Genomic DNA, 25,368 nt, shown 5'->3' with positions numbered 1-25,368 from the left:
TGTTTAAACCTTCTGTTTGAGAGAGGCAGCCAATCAGAGGAAAGCTGGATTTCAGACAGGGGATGAAGTGGGCATCAAAACCCAGTATGAGATAAATAGCCATAATTTTACAGTGAACTATGCAAAACTACCCATCAACTCTGACTTTGAAGTGTAATGTTGTGTCTATGTGTATCTAAAGGTCAGGCTGAGAGATTAAAAGTGTATTTTGGATTCAACATCAACTTCAGTGGTTCCCATCCCATCTCAAATTTGTGTTTTAATTATGCTTTAACTTTTACATAACCCATGTAGCATTGCTGTCCCCCAAACCCAGAACAGCCCCTCACTGTTTGGTCAGTTCAAATGAGGGACTGATCTGAATGGGAAACTGAGGACACTGGACTTGTCAGTGAGAATTTTTTTTTTGCAAATTAGCATACCCTGAATAATTCTCAGTTCTGACTTTAATGAGGTCCATAAATTACAAATTAACTTCATGTTTTATTTATGATTTATCCACTGAAGTCTTCATCAAAGTGTTTACTGAGGACACAGACAAAGTGAGCCAAGGACCTTTTCCCCCTATGCAAGAAGTCTTTCTGCAGCCAGATGAGTCGCCCCCTGCTGGATTCTCTTAAAACTAATGCAGGTTAAAGAAACTTGCCCAATGGCTTCACTTTTCACTTCCAGAAGCTACAGCTATCCTTCATAATGTTGATCCAAAAAGGAAACTCTTAAATCACTGATTTTCAAATTGAAAATCTTCTAATCGAGTCTTGGATTTAAAGTCTTGTGAAAAGACATGAGTTTTGTGTGAGCTTAAAACCCTGACCTGTCTGCTCACTAGTGGACACCTGGTTGCTTAGGTAACCCTCTCATGTCATTTAAACACTTTCTTATGTCAATAAGCATCTTTCACTCCCATTTGTAGTGTCTTCAATCACTCACCTCAAAGTTGAGAAAAGTTACCATTTAGCTTTGCATTGCTGACTCTTATGTTGCCTATTGTTGCCACATGTTGTTGGATTCTGATTACGACATCACTGCTAGTCTCTTGTTGTGTTAACTCTCATTACTTGTAGTTTATTTTAACATCGGATATACAACAATCTGTGAATCTGTTTGTATGGGGGTGTCATTGCAAAATCAAGAAACTGACCGAAACCACACACTCGCTGTATGTGGACACATCTGTCACAAAAGCTCATAAACAGAACAAAATTCTCGTGCAGTAACAAGAGCAACCACTTCATTCACAAACCAATCTGTTCTTTCTTTGAACTGACAGTCGTGCTCTTTATGCGCAGATCGAATACTTCAACAACCAGATCATTGTCGACCTGGTGGAGCAGGCCCACAAAGGCATCATCTCCATTCTGGATGAGGCTTGCCTCACCGTTGGAAAAGTCACTGACACAGTCTGCTTGGACAGCATGGACACCAAACTGGCACAGCACCCCCACTACACCTCCCGCAAGGTCAGAACTAATTACTACATCTCCTCATGTGATGTAACATTTACACTACGATTCCCTTACTAGACCCGAAGGTTAGAAAATAAGCTTATACTCTCTAACAGTAGCACACAATTAAAAGGGCACTCAAAGAGCACATCCTCTGCCAAAGCCAGTGCATTATTTTGCAAGTTTAGGAGAAATTTGCTTCATACTTGGAAAGATGCTTTCATAATGACTGGGTTTCATTAGCACATCTGCCAGTGCACAATAACAAAAGTATTTGTTTTTGTGAATTATAACATGAGGTTATCAAGCTTCTCAACAAAAGCAGAAGATCTTTAAATGTTTTTAACACAAAGTGGTTTAAAAACAGGATCTCGAACTTTCAGAATTAACTGGGAAGGAAGTGGTTTTATTTTCAACATGTTCTCATCAGACTTACAGTAAACCTAAAAGGCAAAAGAAGGAAGAAATCTGATCATTTGCCAAAATGGAAATGCTAATATTTGCCTTTTGTAGGTTAGAAGCACCGAAGTAAAGCAGTGGAAATGCTACAACCTAAAATAAATTGAGTTTTGCTCATTTTGGGGAAGGGTGGATTGTAAACACGTAAAAACAAAACCAGTAAAGCCAGTGAAGCAATTTATTGGATAAAGGTTGAGACAAATCCACACTAGTCAGAATCAATAAATGAGATGAAATCTTCTTTCAGGCAGATATTAGTAAATGGAAGGCAGTGCTGAGCCTTGAAAGACTTGAAATGTCCATTTACGTGGACGTATAATTTAACCAGTCATAATATTTAATGGAATTGTTGAGCAACAGTTCTTTAGACTGTCTGAAGGTCCTTCATATGTTTTACTTTGGACAAAATACCAAAGATGACAGTTTGACAGGCATAAAATATATTTTTGTACCAAGAGATTGATTCCCAAAGAACTATTGTTTGAAAAGTTATCATGCATAACTCAGCATGGTGTGCACTCTGTCATTAAGAAACTGAGGAAAACTAACAAGTGGAGATAAAGAGGAAGTGACAGTCCTAAAATCAAATGAACAGTATCTGAAAGTCCTGTCAGGAAATCAGACATAAAAACAGCAAAGACCTGACACAGAACCTAAGAGATGCATCTGGCCCTTCAGTTCAATCATCCACTGTTCACTGAAGCCTCATCAGAAATAGAAGGGTGGCGCTCAAGATGGCACTCTTAAGGAAGGGAAACGGGGAGAAAAGGCTGAGGTATGCCAAATTACATCAGAGCTGGAGTGAAAATCAGTGTTAGCAGGTGTTACGGAGTGATGAGACCGGATTTGAAATTTCTGGTCCAAATTTTTATCACTGTGTACAGAGAGGGTCAACGGCCATCTGTAAAACGCGATTTAAGCTGTGTCAGGGTTTGGGGCAGGGCTTTTTCTTATATACTGTGTTTGTATTCATGTCTACATGTTTCAGTAAATCAATGATCTTGTCTCTCATTGTTCAAAATGTGAAGAAATGAGAGGCGGTTTGAGAATTTTGCACAATACAATTTTTTTTTTAAATTTAAATATAGAGGAGAATAAAAACACCCATAGTTACCTAAGAGAACAGGTGCAGTTTTGAGGTTTTACCACTAGAGAGCAGAGTTTCTCCAACATTTTTCCTTTTAGGTTTGCTCCAGATATGAGATGCTTTATGAAGTGCAGGATCTCCAAAACTCCTCGTAAAGTTGAGTCTGAAGATGTCTGTAATTGAGTTAAATAGATCATATTTCACTCACATTGTCCTCTCTTGTTTCCAGCTCAGCCCCACTGACAAAAGCATGGACTTTCAGAAACACTTCCGTATTCGCCACTATGCCGGAGACGTCACGTGAGTCGCTACATTTTGCACTGTTTGTTGTCATGTTTTTCAGTCCAAGGATTCTCTGTGGAGAAAAAATAATGACAGGCTGCTGTGCTTGAGTTCACGAGTGTAAGCCATAAAATCCTATTAAAGGAGGTCAGCTCATGGCAATGACATCATTTGGGCTCCAGCGGTCCAGAGTGACAGCTTTACTGAGCAGAATATGTAGTAAATTCCCATGTTAACCAAAATCTGTGCAATCCTGGAAAGATGTTGTCACTTTTCATATCCACTTAATGTATAATTGTATGGACAGTGGATGTTTCCACAGATGACAGCAGGGTTCAGAAGTCACATATACATATGTGAGTAGGACACTACTCTGCACATAAACAGGGCAATGTAGTGGCATGGAGAGGACACGCACACATCTGCTTACAAGAGCTGAAAAGACATGATTTTCAACAGGATCAGTGGATATTCATGTCCAAAAACTTCCAAACCGCTAATATTTTATATGTCAAATTTTAAATCACGTATAATTTAAAATATATGTTTTACAACACATAGAATAAATTCCATCTATTCATTTTCTTGACCACATATGTAGTTTGAAGTCACCGGAGTGCTGAAGTCTGTTCCAGCTGTCGTGTGGAGACAGAGGCGGGGTAGAGATCATCAGTCTATCACAGGGCTAATACAGAGAGACAGACAACCGTTCATTACTGATATCGTCTTTGTTGTAGTGACAAAGGTTGTTTTAGTTCACTAAAACTAAACAAAAAATCAAAACCACATGTGAAAAATAAGATATTTTAATGAATGTTAATAAAAGGTAAGTAGAGATAGTAAAGATTTTTAAAAAGCGCGTTTTGTTTTAGTGACATTTTTGAATATAGACAGGATTGTGAGACAGTTTTGCTTATGTTTATTGAGACTGGAGGGTAAACATGACTATGAGTCAAGTGTTTGTAAGTTATGTTCTGAAAACTTGCTTATATCAGCCTTTATCACTATAGCAAAAACACTCTAAACGTAACACTGAAGCAGAAAAAAGCAGTTAAAACTGTCTGGGCTCTCCCAGGAAGAAGTTCTACTCCTCCACCTTGAAAGGAGGCAGGTATGGTGATTCAGATATATGACTAGGATGCCTTTTAGATGCCTCCTATGCGAGACATTTTGGGCAAGTCCAACTAGGAGATGGCCTTCTGGAAGACCCGGGACACTGGGGAAATAACGTTAATAATGTCAGGCTTTGAATGTCACGCTGGATGAGGTGGCCTTTAATAAGGAGGTCTGGGTATCTACACATGCCCCTGCAACCGTGACCCTGTAGTAAATGCACAGATAAATTATACTTGTAAAAGTAGGCTAAATCTAAAAATTAAAAACTTTTTAAAAAAGAGCTATAGTTACCCTGGCAGCGGCTTACAAATGTGTACTTTACCAAAGTCAAACAGGAGGCGTTCTGAGCTGCTAGAAAACAATTTATAGGACAGATGACATCATAAATCACATGTATGGCTATAAAACTGATATATGCATATTGAGCTTTTTAGCTTTTAGCCTGCTCTGAAAGTTGAATTTATTTTTCATTGATGTTAGTGGTTGCTTGGTTTATGACACACAGACTAAAGAAGAAACACTTTGCTCAGCTTCCTTCTCCATCACTGCTCCATTTCCTTATCGGGATTTAAACACTGCAGCGGCCAGATGATGCCCCTGGCCAGCAGTCAGCCGCCGTGGCTTTGGATCCCCACAGCTCACGTGTACTGCCCTCAATCTAGAGAGGGAAGGACATTAATATGTCAAGGGAACACGCAAGTGGAGGAGGATGAGGAGAGATGGAGCCAACTGATGAGACAATTTCGTCTCTGTGTGATACAGCAGCAGTAATCAAAGACTACTGAAGGAGGTTTATTGAGGTTCTGTGACTCTGGGAAATCCAGGCTAACAGGATGTCAAACACACACAGAAACACAGGACAATTTCATGCATCAGCTCAGGATCGCTCTCACCCACAGTTAGCAATGGTGTTTCTATTCCCCTGAAATGCATAAAAGAAAAGGTTCTTGTAGTAGTGATGTAGTATATGAGACAAAATGTTATTATTACTGATGCAGTAATGTCCAAGTAGCTGTTCATTTTATTATTTTTTATATTAATTAGGATTGTAACTAACAAGACTCTTTTAAGAATTACTCTATTAATTTTAATTATTTCACAAATTTATGCTTTTTTTTAATGCAAACCCAAAAGAAAAAGTTTGAGACCACTTAATCAAAATATTGTGACAGTTGGTTGATCAACATGAGTGTTAGTCAAGAACTTTTTGAAGTTCTTTTCATTGCCTGCGGGTGCTTTTTAAATGAAGATTTTGCTTACAAAGAAACATCTTACAACATGCTAACGGACTGACCGCTCACTCCCTTTCAGCTGCATCTAGCTCTCTATGTCGAGTGGTTCGTTGATCTGATTGGATGAAATTAGCCAGTTAGACAGTGATAAACAGATAGTACAGAAGTACCAGGCAACTAGGCCAACTTCACTAACCTGCCAAATGTTCCACGTATTTAGTTTTTCATCCTTGTTTATGTCTAAAGCTAAAGCAGTGCTGTATGTTTTTGATTTTATACAAATACTTCAGTCAGAACACAGTTTTGTGTAAAATTCAACTGTCTAACTCCCTGTTAACTTCTAACGCTCATAAAACCTCCTTTTCTTCTGGACATTAGGGTTAGGGCTAGACGATGGAAAGATAAGCAGATTAATTTTGATCGCCAGACCACTGCGCTGTCAGAGAAAAAACACACACGTAAGCTGAGTCAGAGAGGGTTAAATTATTGAATGTTACGTTTGTTTAATTGTTTAGTCATGAGCATCCTAGAAAAACCATGTCGTCAGGGTCCTGCCAGCGGTAATATGACGGGCTGGATAAGAGCGTGTGTCACAGACCTGCAGTAAGTCATGACAGATGGCTGTCCCTGTCACTACGTGTCCCCATCATCCGGCCCCTGATCACCTCAGGGCCACGACGGGGTCTCTCCAGCTGAGCTGTCACCTCTCGTATATTGCTTCCTGGTGGCACCATCCCCTGTCCCATCCCATCCCGTCTCAGTCTTTCCTTACTCTAGCTAAATATACCCTCTTCCTCACCACCCGCTGGCCCCCCCTTTCTCCACTCTCACCAAACCACCAGTATCAGAAGCTTTGACCTACTTTGTTCTCTCCTCCTTTTCTCATCCTGTTTCCTTTTCTCCTGCTTCTGTTCTGCAACACTCACCTAGCTCTCATTGCTATCCGCGCTTTTAAATCCCTGCAGAATTTCAGCCTGCACATGCAGCACTTTCAGGAAAGATATACAGTTTCATATATTCCTACTCTACAGCTTTATATTGCAGGCATCTCACATCCTTGTCACCTGACTCTCCCCATATGTGCTGCCTTTCACCTTGTGCCACTCAGCGGTCTCCTTGCATCAGCCTTGACCTTCATACTTTAATATACATTCCTCTAAATCATTGTCGTGTCTCTGGAGACCAGCTGCCTTGGTCTTTGCCTGTCCTCTCCTGTCTGCTCTGTCGCAACAGCTTTCCTATGCTTGTAAATAAGTGCTGTGGCTTCTTGTTGTGGGTCCTGAACCCTCACTTTTTTTTTTACACTGTCTTACTTCAGCGAGCCTCCAAGAAATCTGATCAGGTTATACTGACTTCTGAGAGCCAAGGAGACACATCTGTCATAGGCACTGATAAGTTGTTAACGAATCCTTGACCATTTCCCCTTTGACTTCTATAGGCCTGGAAGTCTCTTTGGAGCCACAGGTATCGCCCCCTGGTGGCCATTAAAATACAGATTTAAGGCACTTCCACGTTGGCATCCCTTCTAAGATCTGGAGGCTATGTCCAACTTTTACACTGTCTATTATGGAAATCTGTGACATGTTGGCCTTGAACTTAGGATGCTAGAGTATGCAGTGAAATAATTCTGTCCAGCATCAGCCTTTCCAGACTCCAAATATGGACGTTTTTGCCCTCATATGCCCCCCAAGAAACAGTGCAAATGAGACCAGACACTGGCTAATTTGCTCTGGCATTGGACTGAATATGAAGGGAAGCTAATTTAACATAAACAAGAGTATTCTGAAGCCATTGGGGAGGCCTTTATTGAAAGTAAAATTCATGTTGAATACTTTATTATTGTTAATAATTGGATAAAAATGCAGATGTTTCAGGGTTTTTTGGCTTCTAAATGGACTGGTGCTTATATAACGCTTTCATTCACTCACATTTGTGCTTTTCTATATAACATTCACACTCCAGTGAACACATCAGAGTGCAACTCAGGGTTCAGTGTCTTGTACAAGGATACTTTGGCATGGCAGGGATTGAACCACCAACCTTCCAATTAGTAGATGACCTGCCTCTGCCTTCAGAGCTACAGCCACCTCAAGTGGGGAAAGACAGAGAACGTTTGAGAACCAGTGGTTTAGCAGTTGAAGGTAAAACAAGTCCTGCAGTAATCAGGAAGTTGGTGACTGGGTCCCAGCTTGTGATAGTCAGCATACATATGTGTCCTTTAGTGAGACACTGAACCCAAAAGTGCCCCAAACGTGTCATTGTTGTGAGTATGTTAATATGGATTATAGTCCAAAGTCCTGTAACTGGGTGATAACAGTAGAAAACCCCTATATATATAATGTAGTTTAAAAAAAATGTAATTTTAGGGGAATATTTGTATACATTTTTGTTTTGCTGCTTTTACTGGTTTTAAAGCTTCTCATTTACAGGATATGTGCACAGTCCAATAAAAGGAATGCATTCTTTAAAGTCAGAAATGCATCCACACTGTGCATCGTATTGTTACACTGTGAATACGAGGGAGAGGTTTTTATGAGGCAATGCTTACACTACAGCAGGCTCATCCCCCGGAGCTGGACAGCTTATGTAACTGTGCCTTACAATGTGCCCGTGACCTCCCACTGATGCCTCATCAAAACCAACTGAGCAGTTTGTGGAGGGAAAAAAAAAAGGCAGACAGATTAGTTTGTAGACAGTTCATTTTATCTAAACGCGAGCCATGAGGAGAATTTGACCATGTACCTAATTTGTAAATTGACTAAGCAGCATGACTCTTGCTCTAATCCTTTGCCGGAGGTCTGTGAGTCATTAGTAGCAGAGAGTGCAGTTAATGATAGCGACCCTTTGAGTGGCAGACACTTACTCTTTAAACTCTATTGCTATTTTAGTCTGACTTTTGTGTAACTTTAGCATCTTGATTGTTATTGTTCACTCCAAATACTCATCAATGGGGCCGCCCTCTCATTACTAAATAATTACTCTCATATCACCCTCTCTACATCTGTTGCAGATATTCCGTCGAGGGCTTTTTGGACAAGAACAAGGACCTGCTTTTCCAAGACTTCAAGCGCCTTATGTACAACAGGTGCCAAACACAAGCATCACTGACAGTTTTTCCCAGCATCATAATGCTCTTGACAGTTCATTAACTGGGTCATGTGTATATATGAGTTTCTTCTTCCCTCAGTCTGCACATCCCTCCTCTGCTAGCCTAGTTAATGGTGTCCTTTCTTTACTCTTTACCCCGCTTTCTTGCTTCTCATAGTGCCAATCCAGTCCTAAAAGAGATGTGGCCAGATGGACATCTGAGCATCACAGAGGTCACCAAGCGGCCTTTGACTGCTGCCACCCTGTTCAAGAACTCCATTGTGGCTTTGGTTGATAAACTGGCGTGCAAGGTTAGTAGTTTCTGCTTATGATCGACTTCCTCGTTTCTTCTCTTAACCCCAGTGGGAGGCTGTGGATGTATTTTCAGCTAATTAATGCACGTTTGATGTCCACACAGTCAAAGAGTAGTAACTGAAGAAGCATTAAAGTTGAGAAAACTGATTTCTAAACTAGTTTGTAAATATGTTAATCCATAATACTGCTGCTTTATGTCGGTGTTAAGATAATTATTTTAATCGCTACCACTCCGTCTACTTAGAGAGCTGCCATGAGACAGTACATGATTGATGTTAAATGGCTAAAATAATAACAGCGTTTTGCAAAAGTGTGTTGATTGGATGGTTAAGACTTTATAACGGTACCTTTTCCTACCTTGTGCTACCTTGATAGCATGTGATTGTGTAAGATAACTGCTAATAAATGTTAGTAGTTTGGTGTGAAGCCAAAATGGTAAATGGTCTAAAATGACTTGTGGCATCCATTACGGTTACAGTAAAGTATTTGCTTTTATACTGAAAATATAATGAAACTTTTAGGTTGTAGCACCAGTCAGTTCATTCAAGCCAGAATTTGACTTAGTTGGATTTCCCCATTTATTGGAAATGTACTGAGTCATTCTAAAGGGCTCGCTGAATTTGTGTGTGGTATTGTAGTAAGATGCCATCAGTTAGTGAAATGTCTTTCCTCTTAGATATCCCACAATATCTGTGGTGTTTAGGAACTACAAGAGCTCAGTCACAATGTAGCATAGCTCTTAAAAGTCCCGTAGACCTCCTCTGGCATTAACATCAGCACAAAAACTGTGCACTGGGAGCTTCATGGTATAGTTTCCATGGCCAGCTCTTGTAGGTTTAATGTGTAGGTGACCCAGTACTTTTGAACACATATACTGTAGGTGGATGTCTCACCAGATGATATTTCAAATAGTTCTCTTTTTTATAGTGCAGCCATCTACTTATTAATGTAGTCTTGTTAGCTTTAGATGAGTTTAATTGTTTTTTCTCAATTATTAGAACTACCAAAATGTCACTTTATTAAAAGGCACAAACCAGTTAAGGGGGATTTGTTCAGTTTAGATTTAGCTTTAACTAAAACAAAGTGGTCATATCACCAGCTGCATATCTCATTTTATTTAGCTTAGCTGTGTAGTTAGATAACTATGGAAGCCCGTTTCCGCCACTAAAAAAAAAAAAAAAGCTAGTATCCATAACTCGAAATTTCGAGTTATTTTCTCGAAATTTCGAGAAATATAACTCGAAATTTCGAGTTACTTTTCTCAAAATTTCGAGTTAGCTCTGCCAATCAAAAATATACGTGAATGAGGTCGCTTTCTTGTTACACGGAAGCATATGGCGCAGGACCGCGCACTCAAAAACGGATCCCAACAAATTAAAGTATGTTTGCTGATAGTAACACCATGTGATTCAGCTAATAACACAGGGATTTCATCATTTGTGAAGCCAGGCTGAAAACACTCAGCAATCTGTGCATTCACGACTGGATGTAATACCGGTAGCTTAGCTGTAGCATTTGTAGCTGAGGGCTTCAGCTTCCGGGTAACATGGAAATGACGTCATTCACGTAGATTACTGATTGGCAGCGCTAACTCGAAATTTCGAGTTGCTTTTCTCAAAATTTTGAGTTAATATGTCGAAATTTCGAGATAATAACTCGAAATTTCGAGAAAATAACTCGAAATTTTGAGTTATGGATCCTTTTTTTTTTTTTAGTGGCGGAAACGGGCTTCCATAGATACCCAATTAGTGAGTTAGTGAGAAATTTAGTTTTTGGCTCAAACCTTGGTTAAATTACCAAAATAAAATCTCACTAAAAAAGATAGCATAAAAATGATTCTCGTAATATTGTTCAGTTTAGTTTAGCTTCAGCTAAAGCTAATGTAGGTAGCTAATCACAAGCTTGCATTTAATTAGCCTTTTCTTGCTTTATTTAGCTTAGCTACCTAGTTTCTACCCAGTTACCGAGTTTCTATAAGCTTGCTAACTTTAGAAATAGGCAAAATGCCTTTTCCTCAAATCATTAGATAAGTTACTAAGATATAATTTAATTAAAAGTAAGAAAGGATATATTTGAATCAATCATTTTAGCTTTAGCTAAGCTACATGCCAGTCTTATCAGGTAAAATTTCATATGCCTTTCTTTCATTATTTAGCATTACTGTCTAGGTAGTTACCCTATTACACAGTTGCTCTAAGCTTGTTAGCTTTAGAGGATTTTAGTAGACTTCTTTCTTCCATCATGATTGGATTTAGCTACTTCCTGATTTAGCTTTGTGGAATGACTGTCTGATTAGCTTTACAGTCAGCCTATAATTCTATGGTTTGTGTTTTTTATATGCTGTTTTCATAAACACATAACACATTTGTTTATATAGGTTACAGATTTTAATCTAGCAAAAAACATATGAAAGATTGAGTCCAGTGGAGCATTTATTTTGGTTTTGCTTCTGTGCTTTGATTTTGTAGAACATGAATTGAAGTCAAATCAATTACTCTGGAAACCTACAGATTTGTTTATATTTCTGTGTCAGAGTTTGTGTTTAGTGCCAGCGTAGATCATCTCCCCAGTTTACTCTGCTGTCTGTACTGATGCTCTGCACCAGTTATAGGCGGTTCTGGTCCCTGTAAGTCTGCATGACTCACAGACTATTCTGAGACTCCCAATGTGTTTGTGTGATGTCTCCTTTGGATAGTGCATAATAAACATCGGAAGAGGAAGAAGAGGTGTAGCATTTACATGTATACATCGCAGTCTGTTCCTTGTGGTGTCAGGGAGTAGCAGTGTTTCTAAGTTGTCCTGATCCTATCTGTCTTTTTGTGGCGTTTAGAGGGTGCTGAGGAGGAGAAGGAGATGGAGGTGGTACATAAAGTATGCACCTCACCTCGCCTGGCCTCATCTCACTGACTGAAGTCTGACATTTCTTGTTGTTATTTTTGGATGGCCTGCTTCCGGGCTGCTGTAGCATCTCGTCATGATGTGGCTGAGGTGAAATGAAAGTAAACTCCCATGCCTGAAGGGTTTTTTTTGCTGTAGGTCACGTTGAAAGAGCAGACAGTTTTCTTCAGCAGCAGTACTGAAGCACCTGTGCTCAGGCTTCCCACTTCATTTCCGCTCAGCCTTCATTTTCTGACATTTTCTCAAACTGCTGCCGAGCTGAGTCGAAACTCCAGGCAAAGCCTGCACAGGGATCAGTGTTTGGTGTCAGAAAGTGCTTCGCCTTATTTGTCTTTAATGGACAGAGCGGTTAAATCAGTGAAAACACAACAGCCAGTTCTTTGACAGGATGTAGTGCATCCCCGCTATAACTGTCAAGGTTCAGGCATCCAGCCATGACCCTGCTTCATCTAAAGTGCAGCTCGGCGTGCTGCTAGCGAGTAGCTGCGTGGGGCTGGGCTGTTGTGAGGCTCAGCTGCTCACTGTGGCGTTTGTTGAAACATTCTATTGAAACGTATGCTATTAACATGTACAGCACTTTGTGAAACTCTGGTTTTATGTTAAAGTGCTTTAGAAATAAAGTTGGTATGGTATGGTATTCTGCAAGTCTGATTAAGGTCACTGAACTCAGTTTGCCAGTTTTGCAGCTTGGCTGTGGTGCAGCTCATTGACAGTTTACAAGCTGAGTTCAGTTTATTTACTCGCACAGTGATGACCGCAGCGGTGACGCGAACACTGAGAAAAATCAAAGACCTGTTCAAGTTTGTGCAGGTGATAAAACAAGAGTGTTATGAAAAAATACATTCAGAGTATCAGTCTAAATGCAGTGTTGCTGTGTCACCAGTGATGTAACACTTTATTGAAAATGCAAACAGGCTTGTTGAAATACAGCCAAAGAAAGCTCACACCATGCCAGCTGAACAACTTGTTCTATTTTGCAGGAGCCATACTATGTGCGATGTATAAAGCCCAACGAAATGAAGTCACCGGTGTTGTTTGATGACGCCCGCTGCCAGCACCAGGTGGCCTACCTTGGCCTGCTGGAGAACGTGAGGGTACGCAGGGCGGGCTTTGCCTACAGGCAGCTCTATGCTCGCTTCCTGCAGAGGTAAGACAACGTGATTACGGTCTAGTGAAGTGGTCTCTTCAGCAGCGGAGTGTAACACCATGAGTAAAAAGTTAAAAAAAAGTAACTTTTCTTACCCAAAATATACTTTGATCTGAAACCTTAAAAAGATGGCACACATTTATGTAAATAATACTACTCAAGAGATTTAGACTATTTGACAATTGGTGCCTGTTTTAACAAAACCTAACACGACTAAAAAGACCTAAAGTTAACATTTAAGGTGTGTCAAAAAGTTGGCTAAAAGAAAAAACACATTACCAACATTACCAGCCTGGTTCGTGCATGATATGTTTTGTATTTTTTGAAGTCGCTACGTGTTGGACAAGTCATTATAATGACCATAATTTAATTAGTATGACCTGAAACTAGAAAATGAGTCATTAGCCATCAGGACAGTGTTTAGAGGTCCCATCACAAGAAAGTGGAGGGCAGACTTCCACAGGACTGGAAGTTTTTTTTGGGAGCTAGAGGGATCACCCCCTGCTGGTAATTAAAAAGAAAAAGTTTATGGCTTCAGTTGTCAGACTATGTTCAGCATTTATACTGTGGTTGCTTTCCCTTCAGGGTTGTCTTCTTGTGTAATTCTGCACCACTGCAAGCACCCTAGCTATTTTAGGATTAAAGTCCTGTTCTGACCATCTGCTGAATCTCCTCCACAGCTTCAAAATAGCAAACCTTCAAGTTGAATTCCATTTTTGGATTTTTGGGAAGAGGAGGAAGTAGCAGTGAGCCCGATCTGGAGATTGGAAAGCTCAAGTGTGATTGTGTTACTCATAAACTCCTGAGTTTTTCTTTAACGGCCTGTCAGCAGGTGCACAATGGCACGATAGCAAATGTCAAAGTTAAAGTTACAAAATTGTCTGGGAGCAGAAAGTGCTACATTAGAATAAGGTCTCAGCAGATGTGGCAGAAGCATGGCCATGTAAGTAATTAAATACAGATTTTAAAATTTTTTAATGAGAGCCAATGAAAGGAAGAAAAACATGGACAATGTCAGAATGTTATTTTGGTGTGGTCACAATGTTTTCTCCAATTTTAATCAAAGCTACACTTGACTCTAATACCATAAATTAAGATATCTGCCCTCCGATGCCTCTGGATATCACAGAAGGCATCTGGATAAAGTCTGACCCTCGTTGAGAGTTCATGGTGCACAAAAATGTGCAAATGTCAAAATCACAGTGATGATGAAAATTCTCTCAGTTATGCTTCTGATATTGATCCCTCAATCTGACACTTGGAAACTGCTTGGAAACTCACGTTCTCAGGTAGCAGAGTTAGTGATGTTCACTGACATCAACTGTCTCTACCCAAGTTTGAGGTCAGACTGCAAACACTTATGTGATCATCGTCTCTGATTCTTGCTGAATGTTGTTCAGGTATAAAATGACGTGCGAGTACACCTGGCCAAACCACCTGATGGCGTCAGACAGGGAAGCTGTGGAGGCCATCGTCATCCAGCACGGTTTCCAGGACGACGTTGCGTACGGCCAAACAAAGCTGTTTGTGAGAACGCCGCGGTCTCTCTTCACACTGGAGCAGGAGAGAAACCACCTCATCCCCATCCTGGTGACTTTCCTGCAAAAGGTGAGGCATGAAAGTGTCACCATGCTTCACAGCTGGTTTAATGTTTAATTTTAAAGATCCATTGATGTGATAGTTTGACATCTAATTCAGCATCAGGAACAGTTCAGATGGTGTGTTGAAGTTAATAACATGCAGTGTTTTTTCCACCAGGCTTCAAGGTATCAGAATAGAAACTGCAGTTTGTCTCAGGCTCATGAATATGTGGCTCTTGGTTATGTTTGACTGAAATTCATCTGCCAGCTTGAATCCTAATTTCCTGTAACAATAATTGGGATAATTAATGCGATCCAGAGCGCAGCTGCATTAAAGTCAGTTACTTCGCTTGCTCAATGAAATACCCTTCTCTTTTCTCTTTCCTCTGACCTACTTTATAACTGCAGAGAAATCTGGAACTCTAACCGGAGGAAAAGTTTGTCTTAAGTGCTGTGGGATGCAGAGGCAATAATTTTTCTCTTGTTTTGTCTCTTTCACACGCCCCTTTGTTGTTGTTTTTTAACCTGACCCACAGGTGTGGCGCGGGACTCTAGCTCGTGCAAGGTGCCGGCGGATGAGGGCCATCTATGCCATCATGGGCTGCTATAAGCGCTACAAGGTCAAGGCACACTTCTGGGAGGTGGAGAGGAGGTTTGCTAATGTGCGAACTATGGCCGACTATGGGAAGAGCTTGGAGTGGCCGACGCCGCCTGCAGCACTGTCGCAGTTTCACAGCATCACAGTCATGCTGCATCGCAGGTCAGAGCACATAAAAATATGCAACTCTGTGTGGTCTGTGAAATACTAAGGATATTTTACATTACATAGACTGACATATTATGCTGTGTCATTATATATTTAATAAAAGCTCAGCCAAAAGAAGCAGTGTCCATCCTTACTGCATCCATGGGAACCCTACCAACATGATGCACAGTCACACAGTTTTAAACTTGGGTGTTATCAAATCGTTGTCTCTGGGGATTGACTTGATTTTGGAGCCAAGCTGAAGTGGCAGTTTTAGGAAACGCCGCTTTGGGGATTTTCATGTTGGCTTCATTGTTCATCCCCAGAGGTTGCTGCTTAGATGTGAAACACTTTAGAGACTTTATTACAGATGAAACAAAAGAGATGTAACTTTCGAATTAGTGGATTAGTTTTAGAGGTTAGTAAAGTATTAACGTTTAAAGATATTGAGAAACAGCCCTTCTACTTGTTTACAGCCTTTTTGTTAAGCTAAGCGAAGTGGCTGCTGGCTAAAGCCTGAATTCACAGATGCGAGAGTGATTCATCTGTCTGTTCTTTGCCGTTCTTTTGATCCACTTCAGACTTGGTGGATCTTTTCTGGGGTTTGAGGAAGAACAGCCCCAAGTTTGAAGTTGTTTGGATAAGTGGTTCAATATTTTAGCTGGAATTTATTCTCTGTTAGCAGTGTTTCCCATAAAGTGACTGCTGCCCGCCCGACTGCACATAGAGTTATACATATTCAAGCCTCTTAACCCTAGGTTTAACTATCTGAACTAAGTGCCAAACCCTAACCTAATCCTAATTCTATCCATTAGGGTTAAAGTCTTACTCCTTCTTCTTCATCCTTACCTCTTTATCCTCACTTCGTCTCCCCCACCACTCTCTCCACCTCTTCTCTACCCTGCCTGCTTTCTTCCTCCATCTCTTTCATCTTCATTTTGTAAAGTGTGCAAAAATCTGGTTTCTTTTTTAGATTAGATTAGATTAGATTAGATAGAACTTTATTAATCCCTCGGGTGGGTTCCTCTGGGAAATTCGATTTCCAAAAAAGCACAGCACCGACAGAAGTTACAGAGTTACAGAATATATATATATATATACACACACACATATATATACACACACATATATATATATATATATATATATATATATATATATATATATATATATATATATACACACACACACACACACACACACACACACACATATATATATAAATACAGAGACAATATAAATAAAATATACGAAGGGGATAAATAGAATAAATAGGAATAAAAAATAAAATACAAGTGAATTGCACATTTCAAGTATTGAGGTCTATTGCACCGTTGACTATTTACAAAAGTATTGCACAAAAGGTATTGCACAGTGAGGTGAAGAGGCACTACAGCTTAGTTGTTCCCCCCTCCTTTGTCCTCCTGTTTCCCCTCCCTCTCCCCTCCAGAGAGGAGTTAAACAGTTTGATGGCGTGTGGGACAAAGGAGTTTTTAAGTCTGTTAGTTCTTGTCTTTGGGAGAAGCAACCTGTCACTGAACAGACTCTTCTGGTTGTTAATGGCCGTGTGCAGAGGATGCCCAGCATTGTCCATGATGTCCATCAGTTTCTTTAATGTCCTTTTCTCTGCCACTGTCACCAGAGTGTCCAGCTTCATGCCGACCACAGAGCTAGCCCTCCTGATCAGTTTCTCCAGCCTGGATGAGTCCTTCTTTGCTGTGCTGCTCCCCCAGCACACCACAGCATAGAAAAGTACTCCAGCAACCACCGACTGGTAAAACATCCTCAGGAGCTTCCTGCAGATGTTAAAAGACCTCAGCCTCCTGAGGAAGTACAGTCGGCTTTGGGCTTTTTTATACAGGTGCTCTGTGTTGCATGACCAGTCCAGTTTATTGTCCACCCACAGCCCGAGGTACTTGTACTTGTTGACCACCTCCACCTCCTCCCCTTCTATCTGAACCGGCAGTGGACCTGCTCTAGACCTCCCGAAGTCCACAACCAGTTCCTTAGTCTTTGAGGTGTTGAGTTGCAGGTGGTTTGTGTGACTCCATGCGACAAAGTTCCTCACCAGACTTCTGTACTCCTCTTCCTGATCATCCCAGATACACCCCATGATGGCTGTGTCGTCTGCAAACTTCTGAATGTGGCATAATTCAGAGTTGTAGCAGAAGTCAGAGGTGTACAGGGTGAAGAGAAGAGGGGACAGCACAGTTCCCTGTGGTGCTCCTGTGCTGCTGACCACTGTGTCAGACGTGATGTCCTTCAGCCTGACGTTCTGTGGTCTGTCGGTGAGGTAGTCGGAGATCCAAGCCACCAGGCAGGGGTCCACCTCCATCCTGTTCAGTTTTTCTTGAAGCATACAGGGCCGGATGGTATTAAAGGCACTGGAAAAGTCAAGAAACAGGATCCTGACCGTGCCTTTTCCCCCATCCAGGTGTGAGTGGGCTCTGTGTAGGAGGTACAGGATGGCATCCTGTACCATCCTGTACATTTAAGCACATGTGTTGAAATCAACTCATCTCTTAAGGTCACTAAATTCTCAGTAGCTGCAGAATAAGTCGAGTCAGTGTTTGGCTGTGTGATTGAGTGAGTTTTGGATCACTGATTTTTATCCTTTATCTGACTCTAACTTAAAGCTGTTCCTCCAACTTTTCTTTCTTTGGGCCTTTGAAGTAATATCCACCCTCATGGCATGCTGTCTTGTTCTCATCCCTCGGTGTCAGGTGGTGGGCGAGGCAGATCGTGAAAAACATCCCGCCGTCTGACATGCTGGAAGTTCGGGCCAAAGTGGCAGCTATGACGGCTCTGAGCGGAGAGAGAAAAGACTGGGGAGTCAGCCGAGCCTGGGAGAGGGACTACCTGGCAAATGTAAGAATCACAGTAGTAACAAGATAAATCCTGGGTACCTTTGTTGTTTCTCAGCACATCGTGTTCGAATAGGTTGTAAAATTATTTGTTTTGGGATTTATTTTGACCTCTGGAAGACACTTGATTTATTTTACCTTTATTTAAGCAAGAAAATTGGACACTTGAGATATGAAATCTTTCACAAATTTGTGAGTATCCACCTTAATATGCAAAGATGAGGCAACACACGCACACACACATACATGCACGCCACACTTTTTGGTGAATAGATGCTGGGATGTGTGATCAGCAAAGATGGATGGATAGGTCACTAGGAGATTGGTGCTCCTAAAGTTTGCTTAAAAGATGCTGACTTTTCTGCAGTCTCACCATTTACTGTCTGAAGATGAACAGTCTCTGTTTCCAGTTTCCAGTTTACACACTTTTCATAGTTTCAATACAGTTTGGCAAATAGCTAGTGAGCAAAACAATAATAAAACAACTTTCTTTAAGTGTAAAGAAGTACATTATATATATATATATATATATATATATATATATATATATATATATATATCAGTGATTCATTAAAAAAAGTCACATGTTTGAGATGTCATTAGAAAAATAATGCCACTCTTATATGTGCATTAAGTTTTACAGATAACAAAGCAAAAGTAAATAACTTTCACTTGTAGACCACCAGAAATCTGGAGTAGGGCTCATCCAGATTTTGTCATCCACCTTTCTGTGACGTCACTGTGACACACAGACAAAATGGAAGCTTGTATGTGCATTTGATGACCTTTTGTCTGACAGCATAGTACAAAGAAAAACAAAGGAAAAAATCCAACAGGGAACTATATCTGCAAGAAAGGAAAACATGTGAGCAAAATAAAAATGTATTGGCAACATTTTCAGAGAGAAAACACCAACAAAACACATTAAACCTGAGGGTTGTTGTACACACAGGCTACTTAGAAGAAGTGAGTACAGCTGTGGAGAATACCTGGGTGCAAGCAATCAGTGAAACACAATTATGGGAGGCAAAACTGAATAATAAGCACACAAGACAAACTAGCTCTTGAACATGAGAACACCTAACACAGATTTATACTTAAGACACGAGAAACACACGCGAGGCAGAATAAACTGAAACAGTGAATAAAAACAAACTATAACCACCAAATAAACTAGATGGCAAAACTAAAACTAAGAAACCAGCCATTATGTCTGCGATTATTGTGATTCAGACAGCACACCTAAATCTCAGCTAGAAAAGCAGAACTACTTTTGAAATCACCTGAAATGATATTGCAATGCATTTTATTGAAAAGCTGGAGTTGACTTTTCTGCCGTTTTTACACTTTCCACTCCAGATTTAAAAAACAAACAAACCCAAAAAACAGTAGAAATAAGTCTCAGTGGCTTCCCTGGAAAGGCAGAACATGATTTCAAAATTTAAAAAAAAACAAAACTTGTTTCTTTATATATATTTTAACATATCAATGTTAAAATAGTGACATAGATTCTCAAACACTGCTGAACTGATAAAAACATTAAAGCATTTTGTTTGTTTTCCGCTTGTTTTTTCTGCCTCTTTAACTTTCAAAACGGAAGAATTTCTTAAGCAGTTGTCATTTCACATGACTCCCATTTAGTTAGTTCAGCTGGATATTTTGCAGCCCACTGGCAGGAAATTTTCACACAAATTCATCACAGTAATGAAAAAAGACTTGAACAATCAGCTGTGTATAGGATCATCTTTTGTTGTGAATGTATACTGTGCATGTGATGTGCCTTGGGCTGTGACCAAAAGAGGGCTGTTCATGTGAACACAGCCCTTTATTGATGAATACTACAGTTGCTTCATTTACCAGCTAATATGAGGTTGTTTTCTGACTTTAAAGATGCCTTCGGGGAGCGTGAGCGTGACTGCCGCAGAGTCCTGAGACATTCCCTTTGCTAGTTTGTCAGCTGGCCCCTGACTTGCTGGCCTCCTTCAGGGATCTAAGTTCATGTGATTGCATTTAATTCCACAGTGACCTGTAGATTAGTGCATGCATCGTGGCATTCAGTCAGGCTGAATCCTTACTGTGATTGTAAGTTCACCGAGTTCAGGGGGTTCATGTCCAGTCTTAAGCTTCAACAAAGGAAAATTTTCAGGTAATCAACACTAAGACCTGGAAAAAGTGCCTGAACCTGCCCCGTTTCATATTACTTAAATGAACATATTTAGACAGTGATTTTCCCATTCAGCAAAAATGGTGGCTACATTCATCTTTTATATATAGTCAGAGATGTTGAATCTTAGCTGTTGGTAGTAATTTGGAATCACACTAGCATATCAGTTCACTCAGTAGCACTCAGATTTACCTCTGGAACCAGAGAAGCTGGTACAAGTTTAAAAACTAAGAGGTTTTTTGGATACTTACCGTTTCCAAATAACTCCAAACGATAAGCCATAATATAAGAGTAAACCAGTATGCATCCCTGTGAAAAATATATCCTCTGTCTTCTGACATGTTTTGATTACAGCATCAGACAACAGAGAGAAGTGTCACCTTGCCTCCATCACCTTATGAAACACCTTCACACCAATCAACAGGCAGTCATGGAGCCTCTTGGTTGGCATCCGGTGCTCTTTTGAAGTAGGCCTAGTTTCTCTCAGAGGGGATATTTGGTTTCCAAGTGGCTCTTTAGGCTTTCTTGGCGTCATGTTAGCACACATTCAGATTAAGGGACGTTGACATCTCTAGGCAAATGAAGCCATTAGGCAGTTCAACTTTCTTCTATGCTCCCTACTGATTTTTTTTCTCTTTTCTTTAGTTGGCGAATAGGCTGGACTGGTAGTTAGTTGTGGTTTGATTCACACAAGAAAGTGAGCTGTTTTCCCCTTTGTATTCTCCCTGCTGTCAGTCAGAGCCTTTGATGTGTCATGCTGTCATAATACTCCTCAAACAGACTGAGGTTCACTTTGATAGAAGAGATTTTTTAAGGGAAACGAGTGTGCAGAAAGTACTGATACAGAGACTGAATTTATTTATATAGTTTGTCTGCAGTTATTTACTGCAAAATGAATGTACGATGGTCACACCTGGATTTCTTCAGTGCACACAGTCTGGGAACCACAGCTTTAAACCGTGTACTGTATATATTAAAGCATGTAAAATAGATTGTAGGAGAAATGTTTAAAAAATGACCGTGATAGCTGCACTTTATAGGAGGAAGACTATAACAGAGTGTTAGATTTGCCACCAAATGTATTTCTCATCAGCTTTGGTCCCTCTGAAACGGCACGTCAGGCTCCGTGTCTGGTAACAGCAGCCAGGGGCCTTGAGCTTTGATCTGCTGCTTATGGAATTAAAGCGATAAAAAGGCTTAAAAGAGGCTGGGAGAGGTCACCTGGAGTTTTGTGACTAACAGCGAAGTGCATTCCTATTCCATCTGTACTGAAGATCGTCGCCTCAACCGACCTCCTGAAATAATACTGGTCTTTCATTTCTGCAGGCCCGAGACTGCCCTCAGACCAGCGCCAGCTTCATCCGAATTTCCAAGGAGCTGAAGAACAAAGACGAGTACAGTCAGGTCCTCTTCTCGAGCTTCTGTAGGAAGGTACAGTATGTGAGGAAAGAACACGGGGAAATGGAAATGTCTGTTTTGTAGCCACAAGGAGTTTCTTTCTTCTGCTGCTTCCTTTTAGCTTTGGGATGTTTTTCTGGTTCGATGTGTTTCCCATTCCACCCCCTCATGCTTCCTCTCTTTTGTAACAGCTCATCTTTCAATATTTCATGTTCAAACCAGTGAACACAGCCTTCTCAGGAAGTAATCTGAGGATCAATCATAAAAAGGAACTGAACTATGAATTCAGTCCTCAAGTTCCCTTAACCTGAATGAAGCGCTGCTTATTATTTTACCTCATGCTGAACCTCTTATCGTCTCCCTGAGGATAATAATGGCCATACTTTCCATATCAGGGACTGAACATTGAGGGCTTCGCCTAAGTTATGAGTAGAGCTTAGTTATATTTGAAGTTACGTAGCCTTTGATACAGTGAACTGAAGCAACCCCCGACTCACAGACCCACCACAGTCTTTTTTATGTTTTCTTGTGTGTTGCTTCTTTGCTGCTTTACAAGGAAAACCTGTTTTTGAAATGAAATAACCCAAAAGATCCTGCAAGAGGCAGAAAATAGAAAATGAACAAACATGCTGAAGCTTTCTCTTTCCCCTGTTCTGCTCTCTCAGGTGAACAGGTTCAACAAGAGCACAGACCGAGGCCTGCTCATCACAGACAAGTACATCTACAAATTAGAGCCAAAGAAACAGTATAAGGTTCTGAAGAAGCTTCCTTTAGACTCAGTAAGTACTCACGTGGGAGAGCATACACTCTGAATGTAAGCTCACACACAGACTCATTTGCTAGCTTCCCTTCTAAATCCCTTCTCTTATCTTCACTCCTGCTGTCTTTATCCAATATTTCCAGCATTGCAAATGTATCCTGTTGGGATCTGAGCATATGTTACTCATTTCCACAGCCTGATTACATTATAACTCTCACCCTTAAACCCCAGACTGATTAAACATAGTGTCCCCAACAATGCTCATAGTTGCAGGCATTGACTTTTTACCATAAGACCATATGATGATTTTACAGTTTTTAATACAATAATAAATACTTTCATTTTTCATTAATTGCTTCAGTCAGTACTAAATTCACTTTACTGTCCTTATACTTATTTTGTGCTTTCATGTGGTCTCAGAGTGACTGAATGTCTGCTCAACTCTTTTGGTGCAGAATTTGCAGAGTTATTCATCATAATACATTTCTGATAAATAGTACAAACACATATATTGCATATAATGTTTGTGGCTGAGAATTAATTGTAACTGGACGGCTCATTGCTGCACTGGTTTGAATCCACAGGCCATCATGTTCTCTCCCTTCTCTCTCGTTACTTCCTCCTGTAGTCCAAAGACATGCACGTTAGGGCAAGGGTCTCCAACTCCAGGCCTCAAGGTTCGGTGTCCTGCAGGTTTTAGACATTACCCTCGGTCAACACACCTGAATCAAATGATTAGTTCATTACCAGGCCTCTGGAGAACTTCAAGACATGTTGAGGAGGTAATTTAACCATTTAAATCAAATGTGTTGAAAGACACATCTAAAACCTGCAGGATACCAGCCCTTGAGGCTGAGAGTTGGACGCTCCTGTGTTAGGGTAATTGGGGATTGTAATTTGCCACAGGTGTCAAGGCCTCGTGGCCTGTGACAGATCACTCCAGCACCCTTGCAGATGTGAACTAGATAAACAGTTTTTAAAATGGATTGATGGATTGTAACTGTGGCCTTCCAGCTGGAGGAGCCTTGACTAGACAGAACATTTTGATATTAGCATGAAAATGACCAAGATTTCACATTATTATGTAAAGGCACATAAAAAGTAGATTCCCAAGTCAGGAACTGTAACCATCCAAATATCACTTAAGTGGAACATTACAGCATACATGAAAGCACTGAAGAAACATTATTGTACTTGTGTTCAGCAAGTCAGTAAAATGCGCGGCAATAAATAAGTCCAGAAATCATGCCGCCCATAAGCAAGTACAAATCAGAAGGCTGATGTCAAAATGAGGACAGAAAGCAAGGGAGACACAACTACTGCAAAAACATGCTTTTTCAGCCAAGCTCACTGGACCCAGGTGTAGCTCATGCCGTTAGTTAGTCTCCTGTTAGCTCCTGAAGAACAAAGCACAGAACAAAACCAAGACAAATCACAGAGGTTTATAAAAGGTTTTGTCCTTAAAGTGTGGTACAAATACAAAAATAACAGCTGTTATGAATGTGGTCAGACTTTTTGTGCTTTATTCTGGCTGCTCTTTATTTCTTACTCTGTCCCCTCAGTTGTGTACACGCACAAACACAAACACACACACACCTACTCATCTTCCGTCCTGTTTGACCCAGGTCACAGCCATCCATCAACAAGTACAAGAGCAATAAGAGGACTCACACTGAGAGAACACTGTCTTCCTTTGGGTCTCAGGGCTGATGACCTTTAAGAATTGTGAGGTTGTTGATCAGTCAGTCAGTGTTTGTGTGCGTGTTTGTGTGTGTACGTTAGGTTTTGTTGTCAACATGTGACGCCGTGGTCATGCTTGGGAGGCAGCTGCCAAGCTTAGCTTTAGATTTTCTGCCATATGGGGCGAACCTCAGCTGAGAAACTGGATCAGGAATCTCAAAGGGCTGCTGGCTCTGCAGGGCAAGAGGCTGAAGTTCTCTTGAAATAACAGAAATCATAATTTTCTTCTACAGCTTGATGCATGAACCTTGGTGTTGGGAAAACATACAGAAAGTGAAGGGTTGACTAAAGAATTTAACATGTGGAACACTGGGTCTCTTTTTATATCTAAAAAAAAAAGGGGGGGGGGGGGGGGGTGGTATTGTTTCAGGTAGAGGCATTTAGCCAAACCTCTATGGTACTGTGATGGTGCATTTAATGCTAGAAAAACCTTCTTGGACATTTGGCATTTACCTCTGTCTCGGGTAAAAGTATGTTTTTATCACCACACAGACTTAAGGCGTCTTAAAGCAGGGCTGTAAGCATGCAGTCAAGATTGGAGGAGACCAACTCTAGAACTGTTGACCAAGCAGCTTAATGTCTTTGCTCTCTCATACATATTACATATATTTAATAGAATTAAATGTATGTAATTGTCTTTACAGTGTCTGCATCTTTAAATGCATGGCGCTTCCACCATGTGATCAGCTGATTAGTGACTTAATGAGCAGTTTAACTGTTGTACCTAATAAAGTGGCTGTGTGTGTTTTGTAATAGCTAGTAGCACACCTTCTTTTTTGGCCAGAAAAACTTCTTAAACTGAACTAAAAAATTGAGATGTATGTAATAGTTTGTCTAGTTTATGATATTTCCATCCCATTTTTTACCCAGTTCCTCACTGAGGAATCTGAGATTAAGATGGATTCCAACAAAAGTTGGAGATTGCCAAGTGCCATCAGACTTTGAGGTGACTCAGGTACTGAATGCAAAATAGCTTTCACTGAGAACACCTTCGTGAGATGTAATGAGTCAGCACAGCTGGACGTCCAGCAGTGATAGAAGAGAGGTGG

The 25,368-nt window shown here is 40.6% G+C and overlaps 1 protein-coding gene across 1 annotated transcript in view; it reads left to right on the top strand.

Annotated features, from left to right (window-relative positions):
• Positions 1-25,368, top strand: part of myo1g (myosin IG) — a 69,135-nt gene that overhangs the window by 15,961 nt on the left and 27,806 nt on the right. Inside the window, exons 12-21 of the mRNA XM_082521306.1 lie at positions 1,290-1,460; positions 3,221-3,291; positions 8,632-8,706; positions 8,887-9,019; positions 12,902-13,068; positions 14,469-14,676; positions 15,185-15,408; positions 18,117-18,261; positions 21,748-21,852; positions 22,485-22,598. Of these exons, the coding sequence (XP_082377432.1) occupies positions 1,290-1,460; positions 3,221-3,291; positions 8,632-8,706; positions 8,887-9,019; positions 12,902-13,068; positions 14,469-14,676; positions 15,185-15,408; positions 18,117-18,261; positions 21,748-21,852; positions 22,485-22,598 (1,413 nt within the window). The remainder of the gene's footprint in view (positions 1-1,289; positions 1,461-3,220; positions 3,292-8,631; positions 8,707-8,886; positions 9,020-12,901; positions 13,069-14,468; positions 14,677-15,184; positions 15,409-18,116; positions 18,262-21,747; positions 21,853-22,484; positions 22,599-25,368) is intronic.

Source organism: Aulonocara stuartgranti (assembly GCF_965226115.1).
Source record: "Aulonocara stuartgranti genome assembly, chromosome: 22".
NCBI lineage: Eukaryota > Metazoa > Chordata > Actinopteri > Cichliformes > Cichlidae > Aulonocara > Aulonocara stuartgranti.
This window is presented reverse-complemented; position numbering and strand designations above follow the sequence as displayed.